General features: G+C 39.4%; 1 protein-coding gene across 1 annotated transcript in view; it reads left to right on the top strand.

Annotated features, from left to right (window-relative positions):
- LOC132406413 (microtubule-associated serine/threonine-protein kinase 1-like) overlaps positions 1–23,712 on the top strand; it is a 180,377-nt gene that overhangs the window by 68,029 nt on the left and 88,636 nt on the right. The window contains exons 7-10 of the mRNA XM_059992053.1: positions 127–336; positions 8,684–8,785; positions 12,785–12,917; positions 21,364–21,431. Coding sequence (XP_059848036.1) covers positions 127–336; positions 8,684–8,785; positions 12,785–12,917; positions 21,364–21,431 — 513 coding nt within the window. The remainder of the gene's footprint in view (positions 1–126; positions 337–8,683; positions 8,786–12,784; positions 12,918–21,363; positions 21,432–23,712) is intronic.

Raw genomic sequence — 23,712 nt, 5'->3', positions numbered from 1 at the left:
GAAAGATTTCTTATTGCCTGCAGGAAATTGGCAACCTTGCACGTAACAGGTGAAATTTGTTCTTGGAGCCTCAATTAAGTTTTTCTTTAGGTGGATGTCAATCTTGTGCTGTCATTGCTTCTGTAGGCCACGGCACAGATGGAGGAGAGGCTACAGGAGTTCTTCACAGTCAACGCGCCTGAGAACGTGCTCCCATTGGCTGATGGGGTCCTCAGCTTCATCCATCACCAGATCATTGAGATGTCCAGAGACTGCCTGGATAAGTCACAAGAGGGCCTCATCACGTCTCGCTACTTCTACGAGCTGCAGGAGAACTTGGAGAAGCTGCTTCAGGATGTGAGTTGATTTGTCTGTCGCCATGCGACCCATCCTCTCACACTAGCTCAAGGGCTGTCAATTGCCCTTTGGGACAATCAAAATGCTTGGAAATATTTGCATCCTAGTCAATCCAACAACATCCACAAAAAAAGTTCAACAAGCTGTTTTTAACTTTTTTTTCTAAAAAAAATCCTTTAAATCTGTAGAAGTATCTGAAACTTAAAAATGGGCATGACCCAGACAACTAAGAAAGGTTGGAATAAAGCTAAGCAGGCGTTTCAACTAAAGCACGTCACAGGCTTAAAGTTAAATCTGATTGGTTAGAACATCTTTTCCTCACGTATGCATGATATAAACAATTAAATATAAGAGCAGAATTAGGCTATTCAGCCCATTGAGCCTGTTTTGCCATTCAATCAGAGCCGATTTTGTTTTCAGCCTCATTTTGCCCCTTATCAGCTTTTGACCCCATCTCCCTTTTGCCAGTCAAGAACCATACAACCTCTGCCTTAAATGCACCCAATGACTTGGCCTACACAGCCCTCTGTGGCAACAAATTCCACAGATTCACTACCCTCTAGTTAAAGCAATTGTTCCCATCTCAGTTCTCAAGGGAAGTCCCTTTATTACGGGGCTGTGCCCTCATATCCTGAGCTCGCCTACTCATGGATGCATCCTCTCCATGTCTACTCTATCCGGGCCTTTCAGTTTCTGGTAAGTTTCAATGAGAACCCCCCCCCCCCCCCCATCCTTCTGAATTCCATTGAGTACCATCCCAGGGATGTCAAATACTCCTCATAGATAAGTCTCTGATACCCATGATAATTCTTGTGAACTTCCCCTGGACCCTATCCAGGGCCAGCATGTCCTTCCTGAAGTATGGGGGCCAAGGTTGCTCACAACTTGATCTATGCAGGTAGGCCTGCTGTAACATGATTGTTATATTCTGTAGAGTCCTCATATTGTAGAAAGTTGAATTATAATAGAACAACTTGCAGTTGTCTTCAAAGCACAGGCTTAAATAGCTGTTCTAATTCTCGATCTTGCTGTAACCGTGTAATGCACAGTGTTCCCTAATCTACCAATCACACTATAATGAATCCACATTACGGACACAATTTTTACCTTTACCCTCACACATTTCCAGATGGTCTTTGACAGCTTGTCACGTAAAAGCTTGCTGCACAAGTTCAAGTTTGTTGTTGTCACAGGCTAAAGGTGTTATGAAAATGAGCTGCTTTTTGCAGCAGCAGAAATGAGAGCTCACAGTACTGAAAGAGGCATGATTATGGAGTCCCTCTCCCATCAGGGAAGAGGCTACCTAACATCCATGTTTGGACCACCAGACTCAAAAACAGTTTATTCCCCCAAACTCCCCCACCCATTAACCCACCTCAGCACCACTATGTCATTGCTGTCTGACTCACCTTATGTACAAATACTCCTGCACCCAGTGTCACTTTACATACTTACAATCAGACTCTTTATATAAGTTTAAGGTTGTTATAGCCGGGTGTGGTAATGGGGACATGTTCCCACAACCTATTAAATGTTCCCAATGGCGTGTGCTTCAAATAGCCTCTGACAACTAAGTCCAGCTCCTGGCCTTCATGTGTGGCTTAGCTACTAAGTCCAGCGGAACTGTTTCAATTGACAGGAGAAGGGGCAAAGTCTTAAAACCAGTCGATTCCAGCAGATGGGGCTTGTCAGCTGTGGTTGGCAGCTCAGCTAGGAGAAGGAAAACTCTGATCTCAAACCTCCGCTGCCTTGCACCTAATCCTACTCATGGGGAAGGCTTCGGGAGTAAACCCCGAGGGGAAAATCCAGAGATGGAGTCCCTAAGGCAGTCCTACATTGAGCTCAATGCTGGCTGGCAACTCCCGTGATGCTGCTGGTACCAAACTGTAGTGGTCTCTGCTGTTCCTTTGGGTTCATTAGTTGTGTGGTAGAGTAAGCTTGCTACAAGGGCAACAGCTTGCTCTCCATATTGCACTGCCCAGGCTTGCATGTCTAGACAGCTAGGACACAATATTCATGGACAACTCTGACTGACAGAGGCCCTCACATAAGCCAACCATATGTATTTATATTTTTGTGTTTTTTAAGGTGCAGAGATCTGGAGTAACAATCATTTCATTGGAGTACTAATGAATGACAATGAACAATCTTGAATGTTGAAGGGTAGTTATCACAGGGAAGACCGAGTCAGGACAAATGGGTCTTCTGCAGGTTGGGTAGTTGTAATGGAATGCCCCAAAGATCACTTCTTGTACCACAACTATTTGCATGAATGAATTAAAGATAAAGATTAGTTTTATCTGGCACACGCACATTGAAACGTCCAGTGGAATGCATCGTTCTCGCCAACAACCAACACAGTCCAGGGATGTGCTGGGACTGCCTGTAGGTGTTGCCATGTTTCCAGTGCCAACGTTGCATGCCCACAATTTAATAACCCTAAGCATATGTCTTTTGGAACGTGGGAGGAAACCAAAGCACCCAGGGGAAATCCACATGTCCATGGGGAGAATGGGGCGGGTTGTAAGGGATCCATGCTATCAATGCGATCCCTCAAATCTACAAGAGATATAGATATAGATGGGAAAAGGATGAGGGAAAGTAGAATCAACAGGCTGATCATTATCTAAACGGGGAAGGGGAGACATTGCAAATGTGTGATGTACGTGTTCTGGTAATAGAATGAAAAGTAGGTAAGCAGGCAAATGTAGCAAGCAGTTAGGAAGACAAGTGGCATACTCAATAGCCTTTTCATGCTATAGAGTTGGAGTTTAGAAATGGGGAGATCTTGTTGCATTTGCATAGGGTGTTGGTGAGAACATAGCTGGGTACTGTGCTGTTCATTCTCCCTTATCTCAGTAGGGATATACTGACAATGGAGGCAGTATGGAAGGGATTCCCTGGGATAATTTCTGGGAAGAGATAGTTGCCCCATCAGGAATGGCTTAAAGGAGTTGGATCTGTACTTTCCAGAATTCAGAAAAATAAATGGTGATGCATTGAAATGTTAAGATCCTAAGAGGGTGTGCAAGATGGATACTGAGATGTTTCCACCAGTGGGAGAGCCTCAAATGAGGGACTGAGAAGTGCAGGAATTTCTCACAGAGTGTGGTGAATACCTAGACATCACTATCCCAACAGTTGTGGAGGCTGGATCATTGGACACATTTTTTGAAGAGATTGATAATTTTTTGAAAGATAAGGGTATTGAAGACTGTGGTGATCTGGTATAGAAGAGGAGATGAGGCCTGGGATAGATCTATCATGATCACATTGAATGCTGGACAGGCTTCAAGGTCAGGTGGCTTACCATTTCCTTTGTACAATAGATATATATTTATATATACCTAGACACATACATATCTACACAAACCCTTCTGAGGCAGTTGCTTGAGATCAAGAATACTTCCAACACAGTTTTGTAGTTCTGAAGTTCATGTACACAAATCCCTACAGATTCAGATTTATTTATCAAATGTGCATAATTAACATCACATGAACTGCATCATTTGATTACAACTGACACAGCTAAGGATGTGCTGGGGGCAGCCCGCAAATTTCGCCACATATTCTGGGCACCAGCATAGCACACGTTCAGTGCTCACCAGAACAACACAGAGCACAACAAGTAACAAAGCATCAACAGCAAAACAAGCCCTTCCCCCCCCCTCCCCTCCACCCACACACGGACACTCCTTCAACTCCAGTACAGGCCTCTGTGTCTCCGTTCTCCAGGGTTTAGCCCGTTGACTTAGGTATACCAGGTTTGTGCATATTTGATTAGACAAGCCCCACGCTTGCACAGGTACCTTGTCAATCATACAAACTCTTACTCTTTCCCTCTCTCTACCTGTCGCAAGCTTATTCTCCACCACTTAATACAATTATGTCTGGTCTGATTAAAACCTCAGCTGCATAGTCTTGTTAACTTGTGGCAACCTTTCACCTCTTTACTTATCTACCTACCTCTGCCATAATAACTTTTCAGAGAATCTGCTTCCACTATCTATGGAAGAAGGGTTCCAAAGACTTGTAACCCTCTGAAAGACATCAAGCTGTCCACCCTTAAGTAGGCCATACTTTCTTTCTAGAGAGTGACACAGACAGAATGCTGGAGGAACACAGCAGTTCAATCTGCATCTGTGGAGAGCAATAAACAGTCAACATTTTGGGCATCTATAGAGAGGACTAAACAGTCAAAACTTTGGGCCAAGATCCTTCATCAGAACTCTGATGAAGGTTCTCAGTCAGAAATGTTGACTGTTTATTCCTCTCTATAGATCTTGCCTGACCTGCTGGGTTCCTCCAGCTTTTTCTGTGTTGCTCTGGATTTCTAGCAGCTGCAGAATCTCTTGGGTTTATTCTAAACATTGATTCCTGGTTCTAAGGAGACATTCTTTCCACCTCCACCTGTTCAAGACCATTTAGGATTTCATAATTGGATAAAATTCATCCTAAACTCTAAATAGATGTACTGTACAAGTCTGGGTCACTCAACCAAAGGCAACCTACCCATTCCAGGTAAACCTTCTTGGAACTGATTCACATAAAATGACATCTTTCCTTTAATATGGCAAGCTGTATTGTACAAAGTATACTCAATGTAGTCTCATCGGTGCACTACACAATTGATACAACATCCCTGCTACTTTTGCGTTTAAGTTCCTAGCAATAAAACAGTAATGCTTTGCTCATTTTCCAAGTTCCTTCTTGGTCAGCATGCTTTTGTGAATCGCGCACCAGGTCACCAGATTACCTTGATCCCAGAATTCTGCAATGTCTCAGCATTTAGACCAATGTGCTTCTGCTTCACTATCATGCAAAGTGGACAGCTTCACTGTTTCATTTATTATCAAAGTATACAACTCTGAAATTCTTCTTCTCCTGGTAGCCATCAAACCAAGAAAGAAAAGCAGCACGATCATCAAAGCATTAATTCCCCCTCCCTACACAAAGAAAATGAACAAACAACAGGATAGGCACATCAACTCCCAAGTCTCTCCTCCTGCACAAAATGAACAAAACAGAACAGGTACCCTGACCACCCCCCACCCCCCCCCCCCCCCATTCCCTCACCAGTACAAAAATATGAAAGATCGGGCCAAAAACAGAACAAAAAAACTATAAGACTGGGAAAAGTCTAGAGTCCAAGTCCACATCCAAAACACAGAAAACCTGGGCAACATTCTCTGGGCACAGTGGCAGGCTTTCCCCTCACTGGTGACATAGCAGAGCAATCCTCAGAAATCAAACTTGATAGAGGTTTGTGTAAGATGATTAGAGGCAGAGATAGAATGGACAGCAAGATCCTTTTTCCTAGGCAGAAATGGCTAATATAACAGTGCATAGTTCGAAGGAGTTTGGAAGAAAATTGGAGGTGATGTCAGATCTAGGTTTTTTACAGAGTGCTGGATGCATTGGACGCCTGGCCATGGGTGGTAGTAGAGGTAGATACATCAAAGAGACTTAGCCAGATGAATGAAAGAAATGGAGGGCCATGAGGGATGGAAGGGTTAGATTGATATCGGAGTGGCTTAAAAGGTCAGCACAACATCATGCAATGAAGAGCCTACATTGTTGTATGCTCCATGATCTAATTGGTATGTTTTTTCCCTGCATTCTATCTCCTCTCTTTTTGAATAATTGAGTTACACGTCCTATCTTGTACAATAGAAATGTATAAAATCAAGAGGAGCATAGGTACATTACTGCATCCTTTCTCATTCCAGAGAATTTTGAAATATTAAATCCAGCATGTTATCTGTCTCAGTAGACACAAATTTTTAGAGACATAGGAGACCGCAGGACTCTGGGAGGAAGCGAATCATAACAAGCTACTTAATCAAGGGAGGAATAATAATAGGCAGTAAATGGTGACTTTGCCAGTAGATCCTGCAAAAAAAATTTTTAAAAAGCTCCGTATCCAGAAAAAAAGCCGTCAGGTTTCATTCTAATTACATCTTTATTTCATGTGCAGTCTCATTCAAAGACATTTGTGGCATAAGGAAAAGCCCCATTGTCTGTTCTAGCTATGTTGGAGTTTTGAGGGAACTATTTCACTAGGGACTTCGCTGAGTAAATGGTCTTGTTACTGAATTGTAAATCAACCGACTTAAACTGCTGAGCCAGTGTCAGAAGTTTAAATTCCACCATGTTAACAGGGGAAATTAAATTCAGTTAATTAGAGAAACCTGAAATAGAAAAGCTATTATCAGTGGTAGTAACCATAGAATTACCACTTAATGGCTTTTCCCAGTCTAGCCTACAGTGTGACGACAGACCTACAACAATATGGGAGATGTTTTAATACCATTTCAAGCAGGAAGCTGCTTAGCCTGGGATCAAGTAGTTATAGAACAACATGTCATGGAAATGGGCCATTCAGCCCAACTCATTCATGCTGACTAAAATAACCATCTAAGCTAGTCCCATTTACTTGTTTTCAGCCATATCCCTCTAATCACTCCCTAATTATTTGTCTGTCCAAGTATTTTTTTAAATGCTGCAATTGTAGCTGCCTCAACTCCTTCCTCTGGGAACTTGTTCTATATACTGACCACCCTCAGTGTGAAAAAGTTTCCACTCCGGTCCCCTTTCTAAGTCATTCTCTTCTCATCTCAAACCTTTTTCTTTTAGTTTTTGATTCCTCTTCCCTGGGAAAAAGACTGTGTGCCCTCACCCTTATCTATTGCCCCCCCATCATTTTATACATTTCTATTAAGTCACCCTTACTTTCCTATGCTCCAATGAATAAAGTCCCTACTCAACCACTCTCTATGACTCAGGGTCTCAAGTCCAAGTGACATTCGCATGTTCCTCCCTGCCATTGAAAGTATCTGCATCTGCTGCCTCAAGAAGACAGCTTTATCATCAATGACCTCCGCCTTCCTCTCCATGTATCTCCTTACAGCTGCCAACAGGCAGGGGGTACAGGACTATAAAGTCCTGCGTCACAGCTGCTTCCCGTAAACCATTACATTCACACACCCTTGGGTGTGTTGGCTGTTTACACAAATAACACATTTTGCTGTATGTTTTGATGTACAGGTGATAAATACATTTGAATCTTGAAGCTGCAAAATCCCAATCGTTAACTGAGTATAGCAACACAGTGACATCTTTGCACTACAATGAACTGTTTGTTTTTGATATTTGTGTTCTTTCTTCTATAATTTATGTTTATTTTCTGTTCTTCTTGTGTCTCCAGTGCCATGTGCCTGTGATGCCATGAGACTGGGCAGTATGTTTTTCATAGCACCTGTCCATAGATGTACTCATGCATATGGCAATAAACTTGACTCGACAAATCTTTGTACTCTTTCTGATTTGATGATGTTTCTCCTATATACAGAGTAACTAGGACTGTACACCAACTGCAGCCTCACGAGCATCATTTACAACTAGCGAGGGTAATTAATAATGATTTGCCTGTGGAACCTGTGAGAAAATTAAAAATGATAGATCCATGTGCTACAAGAACTTTTAAGGTCTTACTTTGCCAACCAACCATTCCTTCTACCCCTCCCCACTCTTTTCTACCTTTTCTCATGGAAAGAGAAAAATTTTAAAAAGAACAAGAAAGAAGATTTTTATTTTTGGGGTCTTCCTGTAGCAAAGCAGTTAGTATAACACTACTTCAGTGCCAGCAACACCTACTGCTCTCTGTGAGGAGTTTGTATGTTCTCCCTGTGACGGCATTTCCTCCTGGTGTTCCAGTTTCCTCCCAAATTCCAAAAACATAAGGAAGGGTTAGTAGGTTAGATGGTTATGTGGGTGTAATTGACCAGCATGGGCTCATGGGTTGGAAGGGCTGTTACTGTCCGCTCTTTAAATAAAATAAATAAGCAAACTAGTAATATTATTCTTCCTATAATTTGGCTGTCTGCAGAACTGATTGGGGTGTACTCTCAGTGGCCACTTTAGACACTTGTGTGTGAAAATCTCAGGAGATCATTAGTTTCTGAGATACTCAAACCACCCCGTCTGACATCAACACTCATTCCATGGTCAAAGTCACCTAGGTCATATTTTTTCCCTTGTTAATGTTTGGTCTGAACGACAACTGAACCTCTTGACCATGACTGCCTACTTTTATGAATTGAATTGCTGCTACATGATTGGTTGATTAGATATTTATATTAACAAGTAGGCGTACAGGTGTAGCTGATAAAGTAGCCCCGAAGTGTAATCTCCTGACCATATTGGTGCTAAGGAAGTGAATTAACACCAGTTGCTACCCTTGCTGATCGTCACCCTTCATTCGTGTCACTTTGACTCCCTCAGCACTGCAGCGATTAGTGTGTTGTGGGACAGCTCTCTAATGGCCAGTGTATCTGCCCCCCTGCAGGCTCATGAGCGGTCAGAGAGTACAGAAGTTGCTTTTGTAACACAACTAGTGAAGAAACTGCTGATCATCATCGCCCGGCCCGCACGTTTGCTGGAGTGCCTGGTGAGTGTGCTTTGTGTTATGAAATTATATTCACAGGAGATTCTACACCCAGAAATCCAAAATAACACACGCAGAATGCTCTCTGAACTCAGCTGGTCAGGCAGCATCTATGGTGAGGAATAAAGCGTCTACATTACAGGCTGGGACCCTTCATCAGGAGAGGAGTGTGCTATTGCTGTCCGGTGACTCCGGTGTGATCACTAAAATGGAGTCTTACCAAACAGCTCATGGGTGGACCAATGCAAGTCATATTGCTAGCAGATTTACTACCCATAAACATTCATTAGTAGTCTTGCTAAGCCTGTCCAACTTGTGATAACACCAACACCAAAATTGATGTAGAAGCTCATAGGGGAAGGCTGTACAGCCCATTTGTGGCCACGGAGACCTTTTTGGTTTTATCACACTTACTGCTAGTAACAGGCCTTCAATGTTCTCATAGGAGCTTTTTAAAAGTGTTGAATTTGTCCGTATGCCCCACGCTTCCAGGCAGTGAGTTCCGAATTGTAATTATGTTTATTATCACTGATATATGTTGTGAAATTTGTCGTTTTACTGCAGAAGTACAGTTCAATATATAAAGAAAACTATGTGTTACCGTAAGAAATATTTAAAAAGTGCAAAGAGAGAGCAATATAGTGAGGTAGTGTTCATGGACTATTCAGAGATCTGCTGGCTGAGTGAAAGAAGCTCCTAACTCCATCGCAGTCAGTGTCAAATCCATCCCAACTCCAGCACAGACAATGCCAACCCAATCCAAGTTCACCCCAGTCAACTCAACTCCAACACGGCCAATGCCAATGGGATTCCACTATGACCACTGACCAACTGACCAACGCAGCCCCACCAGAAGCAATACAAACCCAATGTGACCACAGCCAATCCCAACTCAATTAGACAAGGCTAATCCAAACTTGGCCCAAGCATGAAGACATGTAATATTTTTCTCTACCTAACCTGACCACATTATAACCTTTTCAGATACGCAGTTGATCTGTTGACCATCAACCCATCGACTAAGTACATGGGACACATACTGTAGTAACTGATCCTGACCTGATAAAGTGATCTCTGGGCTTGTTTTTCAGGATGTACACGCAATCTGATCTGATCCAGAAACGTATAGTCAGGTCCTGTTGGCTTTGGGTTAGGCAGTGAGGCTGTGATTCCCATCCGCACAAGTTCACACCTGAGCTTTTGACATCCCAGATCCACAGATGTCTTGAGTAAAATTATTAATAGGAATGCCTGGAAGAAATATTCTTCAACAGATGTAATAATGCTGAAAACTGTTACATGCTCATATTGAGAGTGATACTGGCCCTGGTTAATTATCATAGGAAATCTTTCAATAATCATCACTATGATTACAGTAGTAGTTAATTTACTGGAAAGCATTCTTTTGGATAGACAGACGTTAATTAGGGATAGTTAACATGGCTTTGTCTATGGTAAGTTGTATCTAACCAATCTTAAGAGAGTTTTTCGAGGAAGTTACCAGGCAAATTGATGAAGGCAAGGCAGTGGATGTTGTCCACATGGACTTTAACAAAGTCCCGCATGGAAGATTGGTCAAGAAGGTTCAGTCATTTGGTATTCAAGATGAGATAGTAAATTGGATTAGACAGTTGTTTTGCAGGAGAAGCCAGAGAATGGTAGTAGATGGTTGCTTCTCTGATTGAAGGTCCGTGACTAGCGGATTGCCACAGGAATCAGTGCTGGGTCCATTGTTGTTTGTCACCTGTAACAAAGGTCTGGATGATAATTTGCAGATGATATCAATATTAGAGGTGTGATTAACAGCGGGGAAGACCATTAAAGCTTGTAGCAGGATCTGGACCAGCTAGAAAAAATGGACTGACAAATGGCAGATGGAATTTAATGCAGACAAGTGTGGATTGTTGCACTTTGGGAGGACAAACCAGGGTAGGACTTACAGGGTGAGTGGTAGGGCACTGAAGAGTGTGGTAGAACAGAAGGATCTGGGAATACAAGTGCATAATTCCTTGAAAGTGGCCTTCAAAGTATTGAATACAGGAGCTGGATGTAATACTGAAGTTGTATAAGACATTGGTGAGGCCTAATATGAAGTATTTTGTCCTATTTTGGCCATATACCTGCAGGAAAGATGTCTATAAGATTGAAAGAGTGCAGAAAAAATTTACAAAGATGTTGCCAGGACTTGAAGATGTGAGTTTTAGGGAAAGGTTGAATAGGTTAGGACTTTATTCCTTAGAGCAGAGAGGAATGAGGGGAGATTTGATAGAACAACACGCATGAAATGCTAGAAGAATTCAACATTGAATGATGAATAAGCAGTCGACATCTTGAGCTGAGACCCTTCATCAGGACTGGAAAGGAAGGGAGAAGGTACTAGGGAGGAGGGAGGAGAAGGAAGGAGGTAGGGGATAAGAAGGTGATAGGTGAAGTCAAGTAAGTGGGGAAAGAGGGATAAACTAAGAAGCTGTGAGATGATGGATGGAAAAGGTAAAGGGGTGGAGAAGAAGGAATCTGATAGGAAAGGAGAGTGGACCATGGGAGTAGGGAAGGAGAAGAGGCACCAAGGGGAGGTGATAGGCAAGTGAGGTGAAGTGGCTAGAGTGGGGAATTAAAGAAGAGGGAAAGAGAAAATACCAGAACCTGGAAAAATTGATGTTCATGCCATCAGGTAGGACGCTACCTAGATGGAATATGAGGTGTAACTCCTCCACTCTGAGAGTGGCCTCATCATGCAGGAGAAAATGCCATGGATTGACTTGTTAGAATGGAAATGGGTATAGGAATTAAAACGTTTGGCCAATGGGAAATCCTGGCTTTTGCAGATGGAGTAAAGTCGTCCTCCAATTTACTTTGCGTCTTACCAATGGAGAGGAGGCCGCATTGGGAGCACTGGATACAGTAGATGACCCTAACAGATACTCGGGTGAAATATTGCCTCACCTGGAAGGACTAGGTATTTCTGGCACGACCAACATTTATCATTGACTTGAGTTATTCTTCTAAGATTTTCTGGATCTGTTGACCTTGCTAATATTGAACATAGAACATTACAACACTGTGTGGGCTCTTCAGCCCACAAAGTTGTGCTGACTTTTTAACCTTCTCACAGATCAATCTAACCCTTCCCTCCTACATAGCCTCCATTTTTCTTTCATCCATATGTCTACCTAAGAGTCTCTTAAATATTCCTAATGTATATGCCTCCACCACCACACTTAGCAGTATGTTCTTTACACTTACATGCTCTATACTAAAAACTCTGCCTCTGATAACCCCACCCCCTCATACTTTCCTTCAATCAGCTTAAAAATATATCTTCTTATATTAGCCGTTACTGCTCTGGGATAAAATACATTGGCTGACCACTCCATCTGTGCCTTTTATCATCTTGAGCACCTTTATCAATTTGTCTCTCATTCTCACCCTCACTAGGACTCTGCCATTAGAGCAGAACTGGAGGCACATCTAGCTTCAGACAAAGGTAGAAATGTCGAATCTCCTTCCTGACACAGCATTAATCATTCATATGGGTCATTAACTTCTAGTAGCCTCAGGAGCATTTTTATCTTTAAAGAGATTCAAAGTAGACTTCTGGAAAAGGATAAACACAAAGGATTTTGCAAATGTTGGAAATCTTGAGCAATACACACAAAATAATGGAGGAACTCAGCAAGCCAGGCAGCATCTATGGCGAGGAGTAAACAGTCACAATTTCGGACTGAGTCCTGAAGGGTCTCGGTCAGAAACATTGACTGTTTATACCCCTCTATAGATGTTGCCTGACTTGCTGAGTTCCTCCAGCACCTTGTCCATGTTGCTTTTGGAAAACGATCCCAGGCTGAGAGGGGTTTCCTCGGAGCTCCTCATTAACTTAGCAGGAAGAATGATGTGGGCTATGCTTACACAGAAGCAGCTCCAAGGTAATGGATTTAAAAGAATTTGGTGTAGCGTGAAGCTTTCTCAGAACTTGTTCTCTATCTCTCCTCCTCCCACTGACAGGAGTTTAATCCGGAAGAGTTTTACCATCTACTTGAAGCAGCAGAAGACCATGCAAAGGAGGGTCATGGTGTCAAAACTGACATCCCACGCTACATCATCAGCCAGCTGGGATTGACACGAGATCCTCTGGAGGGTAGGAACAGGCTGTCTTCTTGTTTCTTGTCTTCATTGCCTTTAGTTACATATTGCTCAATGCACAACATTGCCAACTTCCAGCACCTCATGCAGTGAAGAAACAGGCCCTTCGGTCAATTACATCCATGCCAGACTTTATGCTCATCTACAGTAATCCCACGTCCCACATTCAGATGTATCCTTCTAAATCTTGCTCGTTAAGTTTGTATCTAAATGCCTCTGAAACATGTTGCTAGAGGAGGTGATAGAATCGTAATTGTACGAGTGGAAGAAAGTTTAGTGGGGATGTAAGACAAAAGTTTTTTACACAGTGATAAGGTACTGGAATTCAGTGCTGTAAGAGGCTGATGCATTAGTGACCTCAAGTGACTCGTAGATAGGTACATAGATGAACAAAGTTTTTTGGGTTGTGTAGGAGCAAAGGGTTAGATTGATTGTGGAGTAAGTTAAAAGTTTGGCACCATATCGTGGGCTGAAAGGCCTGTACTGTATTGTGTAGCTCTACAATGTTCCCTCTAATTTGAAACCAGTGTGTGCAAAAACTCGTGCTGTGGAATTTGTTTCCCAGTGGCAACAACATGTGCGCACTGACTAATTTCTTCAACAAAAACAGTATAAATAAGCCAGTTATAAAATCTGCAGATAAATTACTTGCAAACTCCATTTTGTCAACACTATCCGGATAAGAAACCAGAAGAGGAAATCGGATTGTGCACGATCGTCAGATGTAAGCATGCTATTGAGGTAGAGAGCGACAACCTTTTGTGTACAGTTTAAATTCCTTTGTGCGGCAGTAGCCAAAGACGTGTGTGCACGCACACCTTAGAAGGCACATTGCTGCTCCATGTTCTATGTATCTGACTGGACCACCTCCTCTGGCAACATGTTGAAAATCAGCAGTCAGAAAAATCCATACAAAACGTATAATATTTATAATTCAGAAGGAATAGTATAAAGCCATTTTGTTCTTATAACTCTTAGAGAGGCCTTGACAGAAGTGTGTGGGCTGCAGGTAATTTGCAAAGGGGAGAGGAAATTTATTTCAGCCTGTGGTACAGTGATCTGATATTGATTGAAAGTTTGGGGGGGGTGGTGATAACTGCATTTCTTTCTTTCTTTTTCAATCTTTTTATTAAATTTCATATATAAAAAAAAACAACACATAATAATGAATAGATTACAGATTCAATAAACTTGAGATTACATTAGTAATAGGATAATAATATCCTATTAAAACATCCATCAACAAAAGGTACATAAATCAATCAAGTCTATATAAATATATATGAAAAAAAAACAAAAATAATCATCGAAAAAAGAAAAAAAAATTGAAATTATATATGAGAAAAAATATATATTGAAAAAAATACTAAACTAAAACTAACATGGGCAATAATAGCACTTTATAAATATATGAAGGTGTCAAGAAAAGAACTCCGGAACTCCATACCTGAACAAGGATAAGTAGAGAAAAGGATCTGAAATAGGCCAAATTAATTCATATGAAAGTGTCGAATAAATGGTCCCCAGGTTTCTTCAAATTTAATTGAAGAATCAAAGATAGTGCTTCTGATTTTTTCCAAACTCAAATAAGAAATAGTTTGGGAAAACCACTGAAATGTAGTAGGAGGATTTACTTCTTTCCAGTTTTGTAATATAGACCTTCTGGCAATTAATGTTACAAAGGCAATCATTCGTCTGATTGAAGGGGAAAGCTGATTGCCATCTTCATTTGGTATACCGAAAATAGCAGTAATAAAATGGGGTTGTAAATCGATATTCCATACTGAGGAAATGACATCAAAAATGTCCTTCCAATAGTTATGTAAAGTGGGACATGTCCAAAACATGTGAGTCAATGAAGCCACTTCTAAGTGACATCTGTCACATTGAGGATTAATATGCGAATAAAATCGGGCAAGCTTATCTTTAGACATATAAGCTCTATGTACAATTTTAAATTGTATTAAAGCATGTTTAGCACAAATAGAGGAGGAATTAACCATTTGTAAAATTTTTTCCCATTTATCTGTTGATATATTACATCGAAGTTCTTTTTCCCATTCTTGTCTAATTCTATCCGATATTTCTGGCTGTATCTTCATAATCATGTTATAAATAAAAGCTACTAATCCCTTCTGACAAGGATTAAAAGTAAAAATCAAATCTGAAAAATCCGATGGAGTTGAATTAGGAAAAGATGGAAGAATTTTATGTAAGAAATTTCTAATTTGTAAGTATCTAAAAAAATTAGATTTAGGTAATTCAAATTTGTTGGATAGTTGATCAAAAGACATCAAAGTACCTTCAAAAAAAAGATCACGAAAACATTTTATACCTTTCCTTTTCCATATACTAAAAGCTTGATCTTTCAATGAAGGTTTAAAAAAAAAATTACATAAAATAGGGCTGTCCAGAGCAAAGTTTTTCAGATTAAAGAATTTGCGAAATTGAAACCAAATTCGTAGTGTATGTTTAACAACAGGGTTAGATATCTGTTTATTGAATTTGGCTAAATCAATAGGAAGAAAAGAACCAAGAATGGAAAATATAGAATATCCCTTAACCTCACTACATTCCAAATTTACCCACTGTGGGCACACAGGTGAATCCAAATCTAGTTTCCAGTACATTAGGTTACGAATATTATTCGCCCAATAATAAAATCTAAAGTTAGGTAAAGCTAGACCACCATCTTTTTTAGACTTTTGTAATTGCCTTTTGCTTAACCTAGGATTTTTATTTTGCCACACAAATGAGGAAATTTTTGAATCAATATTATCAAAAAAAGATTTAGGAATAAAAATTGGTAAAGCTTGGAATAAATATAAAAATTTCGGTAAAATCATCATTTTAATAGCATTAATCCGACCAACTAATGATAAAAATAAGGGAGACCATCTTGTAGTAAGTTGCTGAATTTGATGAAGCATAGGTAAAAAATTCAGTCCAAATAAGTCTTTATATTTCTTGGTGATTTTTATACCTAAATAGATAAAGTTATCAGTAACAACTTTAAATGGCATCCTATCACTCAATAAAGTTTGCGCGTTTAAAGGGAATAACTCACTCTTATCTAAGTTTAACTTATAACCAGAAAAGCTACCAAATTGAGCCAACAAGGATAAAATAGCAGGAATAGACCTACTAGGATTAGAAATATATAACAACAAATCATCAGCATAAAGCGATAATTTGTATAACTTCTCATTACGGGTAATACCAAAAATATTAGGAGACTCACGAATAGCAATAGCTAAAGGTTCTAATGCAATATTAAATAATAAAGGACTTAAAGGACAACCTTGTCTCGTACCACGAGATAATTGAAAAAAAGAGGATCTATAATTATTTGTAAGAACAGAAGCAACAGGTTTATAATATATTAATTTAATCCATGATATAAAATTAGGACTAAAATTAAAGTTTCTCAATGCATTAAATAAATATGTCCATTCAACTCTATCAAAGGCTTTTTCAGCATCTAATGAGATAACACATTCTGGGGTTGTAGGTGATGAAGTATAAATTATGTTAATCAATTTTCTAATATTAAAAAAGGAATACCGATTCCTAATAAAACCAGTTTGATCTTCTGAAATAATCTGTGGTAATACCTTTTCTAATCTAATGGCTAAAATTTTTGTAAGAATCTTAGAGTCTACATTTAATAATGATATAGGGCGATAAGATGCACATAAAGTAGGATCTTTATCTTTTTTAAGAATTAGAGAGATAGTAGCTTCATAAAACGATTGAGGTAGTCTCTTCTTAACAAACGCATCATTAAAGATTTCACATAGCCAAGGAGAAAGCAATAAAGAAAAAGTTTTAAAAAATTCTACAATAAAACCATCAGGACCAGGAGCTTTCCCTGAATTCATTGATGAGATAGCCTCTCTTATTTCATCCATAGAAATAGGAGCATCAAGCAAGCTACAATCTTCATCTATCAGTTTAGGAATATTCAAGTTATTAAAAAAATTATCCATCGTAAACCGGTCACCGTCAAATTCTGATTGATATAAAGATTTATAAAAATCTTGAAAAGTGTTATTGATTTCTTTATAATCAGTAGTTAAATTACCGTCTTGTTTACGAATTTTAATAATTTGTCGCTTAGTCGAAATAGCTTTTAATTGATTAGCTAACAATTTACCAGTTCAATCACTATGAATATAAAATTGAGCCCTAGTCTTAATTAATTGATTCTCAATTGAAGAAGATAATAATAAACTATGTTCCATTTGAAGCTCAACTCTCTTCTTATAAAGTTCTTTGGTAGGAGTAACGGAATAAATCTTATCAATTTCTTTAATTTTATCCACCAATAAAGCTATATCTGAATATCTTTGTTTTCTTTTACCAGCGGAATATGAAATAATTTGTCCACGAATAAAAGCCTTGAAAGAGTCCCAAAGTATTCCTTTATCAATCTCTTCATTATAGTTTGTTGAAAAAAATAAGTCAATTTGTTGTTTTATGAAGGTAATAAATTCTGGATCTTGAAGCAAAGTAGCATTAAGTCTCCAAGATCTAGTATTGATAGAAGAGTCCGGAATCTTGATAGATAACTTCAAAGGCGCATGATCCGAAATAGCAATAGAATCGTATTTACAGTCAATAACATCTGTTAATAAACGATGATCAATAAGGAAATAATCAATTCTAGAATAACTATGATATACATGTGAAAAAAATGAAAATTCTTTATCTTTAGGGTTCAAAAACTGCCATATTTCAGTAATTCCAGAATCAACCATAAAAGAATTAATAAGTAAAGCTGATCTATTCGGAAGAGTTTGAATAGGTTTAGATCTATCCATCGAAGGATTCAAACAACAATTAAAGTCTCCACCCATAATCAACATATATTCATTCAAATTAGGAAGAGAAGTAAATAAACGTTTAAAAAATTCAGGACAATCAAAGTTTGGAGCATAAATATTAACTAAAACAACTTTCCGATTAAAAAGTGAACCAGTTATCAACAAAAATCTACCCTGTGGATCAGAAATAATTTCATAATGTGTAAATGAAATTGAGGCGTCTATAAAAATAGACACACCCCTAATTTTAGCGGTACAATTTGAGTGAAATTGTTGCCCTTTCCAGAGCCTAAAAAAACGTTGATTATCCTCCCTCCTAATATGGGTCTCCTGTGCAAAAATAATATTAGCGTTCAATCTATGGAATACTTTAAATATTTTTTTACGTTTAATCGGATGATTTAAACCATTAGTATTCCACGAGATAAAGTTAATAGATTTATCCATCATACCAATATTAATTGTGTGTATCATAAAAGGTTAAAAAGACACATAACCCACAATTTAGGAAGAAGGAAAATTGATTCAGGAGCAACCGGAGATCCTGACACCTCAACAATATTAACAATTTAAAGTCAGCCCATAAACTAAAAGCAAAAAAATAAAAAGCAAAAGCATGAAAAAAGATCCCTCCCCCCTCCCCCCACCCTTTGAAAGAAAGCCAAGCGGCAGGCGCATAAACTAATACTAATATTACCCCCATTTCAAGATGGCAGCTCCATAAGAAAATTTTTTTAAGAAAAAACTATATAACACCCTAATTAAAATATAGAGTTGCAAAAATATATATATATATATACCTACATATATATATATATATATATATATATATACATACACATACACACACATATCAGACAAGTCAAAAAAAAACTAAAATAGTAAAACCAGAAAAATCATTAATAAAGAAAAAAATGAACATTAAAGTTTAAAAATGTAATACACCTTTAAAAAGAAATTCCATATTCAGATACAAAGATGACGTTTCACAAGCCAAGACTTATGGGAAGAAGAAACGACATTTTGAGAAAGCCATATTACAAAATATGAATATAAATTCAGCAATCTAATAAGAAAATTTAGTAAAAAAAAGTTATCAAAATAGAATTTTTTTTAAAAAAAAGATTTAATAGACACTACAACATATATATAAAAAAAACTAAAAAAAAAAAGAATTCAAAACCTTTGTTCCATTTCTAAATACAGGCAAGCAAATAAACGCTTATAAAAAGTAAAGACTTATGAGAAGAAGAAACGACATTTTGAAAAACTAATTCATTATTACAAAATACAAACGTGTATAAAAAAGGATATTATAAAAATTAAAACAGCATCTATAAGCAATAATAATAGTAGTAAAAAAAAGACCCAGACCCATAGTTCAAAATAAAAAGTTATAACCCAACTTCCAGGGTTAAAACTTAAAATGAAATGGCATCCTCTCTCCAAAAAAAAAATCTTCAATGTAACTCATAGTTCAAGTTGCACTAGAGGATCGATATTCTTCAACAAATTTCTTCGCTTCTTCAGGAGTGTTAAAGTGTAGACTGTTGTCGGGCAGCACAATTCTAAGCTTCGCTGGATACATTAAAGCTTGTTTAAATCCAATCGAATGAATCTCTGCCATCACTGGTTTAAAAGCGATCCTGGCTTTCATTACTTCATACGAATAATCCTCAACAATTCGAAATGAGTAATTTTTGTAGGAGATCATACCTTTTTTACGAGCTAATCGAATTAGAAGCTCTTTCTCACGAGGATAATGAAGGCGAACAATCACCGCTCGTGGTTTATCAGGCACAGACGAAAACCTCGCAACTCTATGGGCGCGGTCGATAACAGGTTCATTTTTCAAACCTTCACCACCGAAAATTTCCCACAGTAATTTAGAGAAAAATTCAGTTAAATCACCGGACTCAACTTTTTCGGGAATTCCGATGATGCGCAAATTCTGTCTGCGAGAACGATTTTCAAGATCAGTAATTTTAAACTTATACTGATCTAAAGTTTTAGCAGTCGACTCTATCTTCTTCTCTAACACTTCAATTGTACGTGCTTTTTCACAAATTGATTGTTCAAGAGTCGTGATCTTATTTCCAAGCTGCTGAACCACTAACGCCTGCGACTGAAACTTAGTTTCAAGCGATTTAACAACTCCTTCAAGATCGGATATTTTCGTAGTAATCCTCCTTTCCAAACTTAACAGTTTACTGTCCAATTTACCTTCTAGTCTGCCTTCCAGACCCGCAAATTTAGCATCCAGTTTACTGTCCAATTTACCTTCCATACCCGCAAATTTAACATCCAGTTTAATGTCCAAAAGACCAGAAATTGCGTCGATGGATACAGGATCCTTAGCCGATTTCTTACTTGTAGCCATTTTAGGTTTGACAAGATTAGATCAACTATTATTTTAGGAAAAAAGGGTCAATCAAAGGTAGCAACTCATATGATTAAGTTCGAAAAGATCTAATTAAAGGGTGATTATAGTTGAAAAAATAAAGAGCGCCTAAAAGGCAGATGCTTACGTCGCCATCTTGAAACTCCACCCCCCATAACTGCATTTCAAAAGTCAAATGAGTACATGTACAAAAAAAAGGAACATTTGCAAGGAGTTGGAAAAGATTGAGAGGTGAAGGGTATCCTCTCAAAGAGAGAACATGGTATAATGACCTCGGTTACATCCTTGCTCTTGCAGGGCCCTGGTACCTCTGCTTAAGAGCCAGTGCACTGTTTTGGGAGACTGTAGTGGTTAAGTGGATCAGAGCCAAGTCTGAGCCCAGATTGCCCACTTGTTTCCTGACCATTGAGATCAAATCTCCAATTTGAGCCGAACCAACAGAGGTGCCAAATGAAAGCAAGCCCTTTGGTTCTCAACCCCTGAATGTTGACAGACTATCCAAAAGGGAACAACACCAGAGGCTAACATCTGTCTTGATGCCCACTTGACTTTAATAGATGTGAACAAAGCTGGGAAATCCCATAAACATTGGCCTCACAGAATATCAGTCGAGTGAAAAAGGCCCCTAGGATATTGCTGGAAGTCTGCACCAGTAGCATTTGAGAGATGAAAATAGGAGTCTTTTGAAAACAAAATGAATTGACATAATTCGAGTAAAGGATTATCTGTTTGCCAGAAGAACCCTGAGCCTTGGTACAATGGCAATTTAAGTTATAAGACCATAAGATATAGGAGTAGAATTGGGCTATTTGGCTCATCGAGTCTGCTTCGCCAACCTATCATGGCTAAACCCTCTCATCCCCATTCTCCTGCCTTTACTAATCATACACCTATCAATGTCCTCTAAAAATACCCAATGGACTCCACAACTGTTTGTGGCAATGAATTCTACACATTTATATTCCGCAAGTTATAGAATACTGAACATGGTCTTAATGCAACAACAACTCCATCTTAATAATGCAGTTAAGGTAATTCGAAGCAAGGACTGCTGACAGATTAATCCACCCAGCCACCATCTTGTGTTTGTCTTCTAACAGCTCACTCTCAAACTCTACATGCTGGAGCTCAGTGTTCCAGTTCCCGCATGTGTGAGAGGGAGAGCTGTTGGACCCAACATGCTAAGTTACCTCTCCTTGTGTTCTTTCACACAGAGATGGCCCACCTGGATACGTACGACAACGCAACCCTCAACACCCAAGAGTTGGTTGACCTGATGGATGTGAGTCACGTTGACACTATGATATTTTGTACTTCTGCTTGTCGCTAATCAATGCAGAGTCACGGTGGCCATGATCCCAGTGCTGCTCAATGCTGGACCCATCATTAACCTCATTTCTTCTGTGTGATTTTTATTTTATTTAACCGATACATCTTTAGACTATGGGAGGAAACTAGCACACCTGGAGGAAACCCTTGAAGTCCATAATCAGCTCCTTGGTCTTGCTGACGTTGAGTGAGTCTATTTTTGTGGCACCCTCCTATGTGCTGATTCATCACTATCTTTGATTTGGCCAACAACAGTGGTGTTGTAAAACTTAAAAATGGAATTGGAACTGTACTTAGCCTCACGTTCATAAGTATAGTGTGAATAGAGCAGGGGTCTAAGAACACAACTTGTGGTGGACCTGTGCTGATGGAGATCGTGGAAAAGATGTTGTTGTCAATCTGAACTGTCTGGGGTCTGCAAGTAAGGAAATCAAACATTCAAATGCACAAGGAAGTATTGAGGCTAAGGCCTTGAAGCAATTGTAAGGCCTTGAAGCTTATAGATTAGTTTTCAGGGGTGATAATATTGAATGCCAAACTGTAGTTGATAAAGCACATCCTGATGTACGCATCTTCACTGTCCAAATGTTCCAGAGTTGAGTGAAGAGCCAATAAAATGGCATCTGCTTTGGGCCTTTTATGCCAGTAGGCAAACTGGAGTGGATCCAAGTCACTTCTCAGGCAGGAATTGACATGTTTCATCACCAAACTCTCAAAGCGCTTCATCACTCTTATTTCAATATTTTAGTTCCCAATCCTTTAACTTCCCACTAATTTTTACTGTATTATATGCCCTCTCTTTGGCTTTTATGTTGGCTTTGACTTCACTTGTTAGCCGTGGTTGTGTGACCTTTCCTCTAGAATATTTCTTCTTTCGGATGTATATATCCTGTGCCTTCCAAATTGCTTCCAGAAATTCCAGCCATTACTACTCTGCTGTCATCCCTGCTGGTGTTCTTTTCCAATCAGTTGTGGCCAACTCCTCTCTCATGCCTCTATAATTCCCTTTTCTCTCCTGTAATACTGACACATCTGACTTTAGCTTCTTTGTCTGACATTCCAGGGTGAATTCTTGCCCCCGAAGGTTCTTTACCTTAAGCTTTCTAATCAATTCTGGTTCATTGAACAACACCCATTGGAAATGGTGGAAGTTATGGAGAATTTTGTGCTGGACGTGGAGGCTAGTGGGGAGGTATTTGAGGACAAGAGAAACCCTAACCTTGGTGGGGTGGTGGGTGTTTGGGGTGAGGGCAGATGTGTGCAAAATGGAAGAGATGTGGCTGAGAGATGTATTGATGGTGGAGGAAGGAAAATATCTCATTAGTTCTGGAATGAAAAGTCTCATCCTAGAGGAGATGCTGTGGAGACAGAGAAACTGTGAGAAGGGGATGGCAGTTTTACAAGTCCAGGTAGCTATGAGAATCAGTAAAATTATATATCAGTAGATGAGCTGTTTCCAGAAATAGAGACAGTGAAATCGAGGAAGTGGATGTCAGGGTGGAAGTTTGAGGTGAAGTTGATGAAGTGGACGAGCTCAGCAGAGGTGAAAGAAGCAACACCAATGCAATCATCGATGTAGCATAGGCAAAACTGGGAAGTGATACCTGTGTAGGCTTAGAATATAGACTGTTTTCATGTAGCTGACAAAAGACAGGCATGGGTGGGACCCTTGAAGAGCACCCACGGCTACACCTTTTGTTGGAAGGAAGTGAGAGGAGCCAAAGTTGAAATTATTGAGAGTGAGGACAAGCTCTGCTAAACAGAGCAGAGTGGTGATGGAGGGGAACTAGTTGGGTCTGGTGTCCAGAAAGAATCTGAGAGCTTTGAGACCTTCCTGATAGGGAATGGAGGTGTATAGGGACTGGACATCCATAGTGAACTTGAGATGATTGGGGCAAAGAAGTTAAAATCATTGAAAAGATCAAGAGTGCGTGAAGTGTCATGGATGTAAGTAAAAAGGGACTGAAGTGGGAAGACTAAAACAGAGTTGAGGTATGCAGATACAAGTTTGATGGGGCAGGAACAAGCAGAATCAATGGGTCTACCTGGACTGGCAGGCTTGTGGATCTTGAGAAGGAGGTAGAAAAAGGAGGTTTGGGGTAAGGAAACTACAAGGTTGATGGCAGTGGATGAGAGATCCCCAGAGTTAATAAGGTTAGTGATTGTGTGGAAGACAATGGCCTAGTGCACCTTAGTGGGGTCCTGTTCAAGGGGTTAGTAAGAGGAGTCGTCTC

This window comes from Hypanus sabinus, chromosome 16, assembly GCF_030144855.1.
Source record: "Hypanus sabinus isolate sHypSab1 chromosome 16, sHypSab1.hap1, whole genome shotgun sequence".
Lineage (NCBI taxonomy): Eukaryota > Metazoa > Chordata > Chondrichthyes > Myliobatiformes > Dasyatidae > Hypanus > Hypanus sabinus.
The sequence above is the reverse complement of the archived record's forward strand: the minus strand, read 5'-3'. Positions and strand labels throughout refer to the sequence as shown.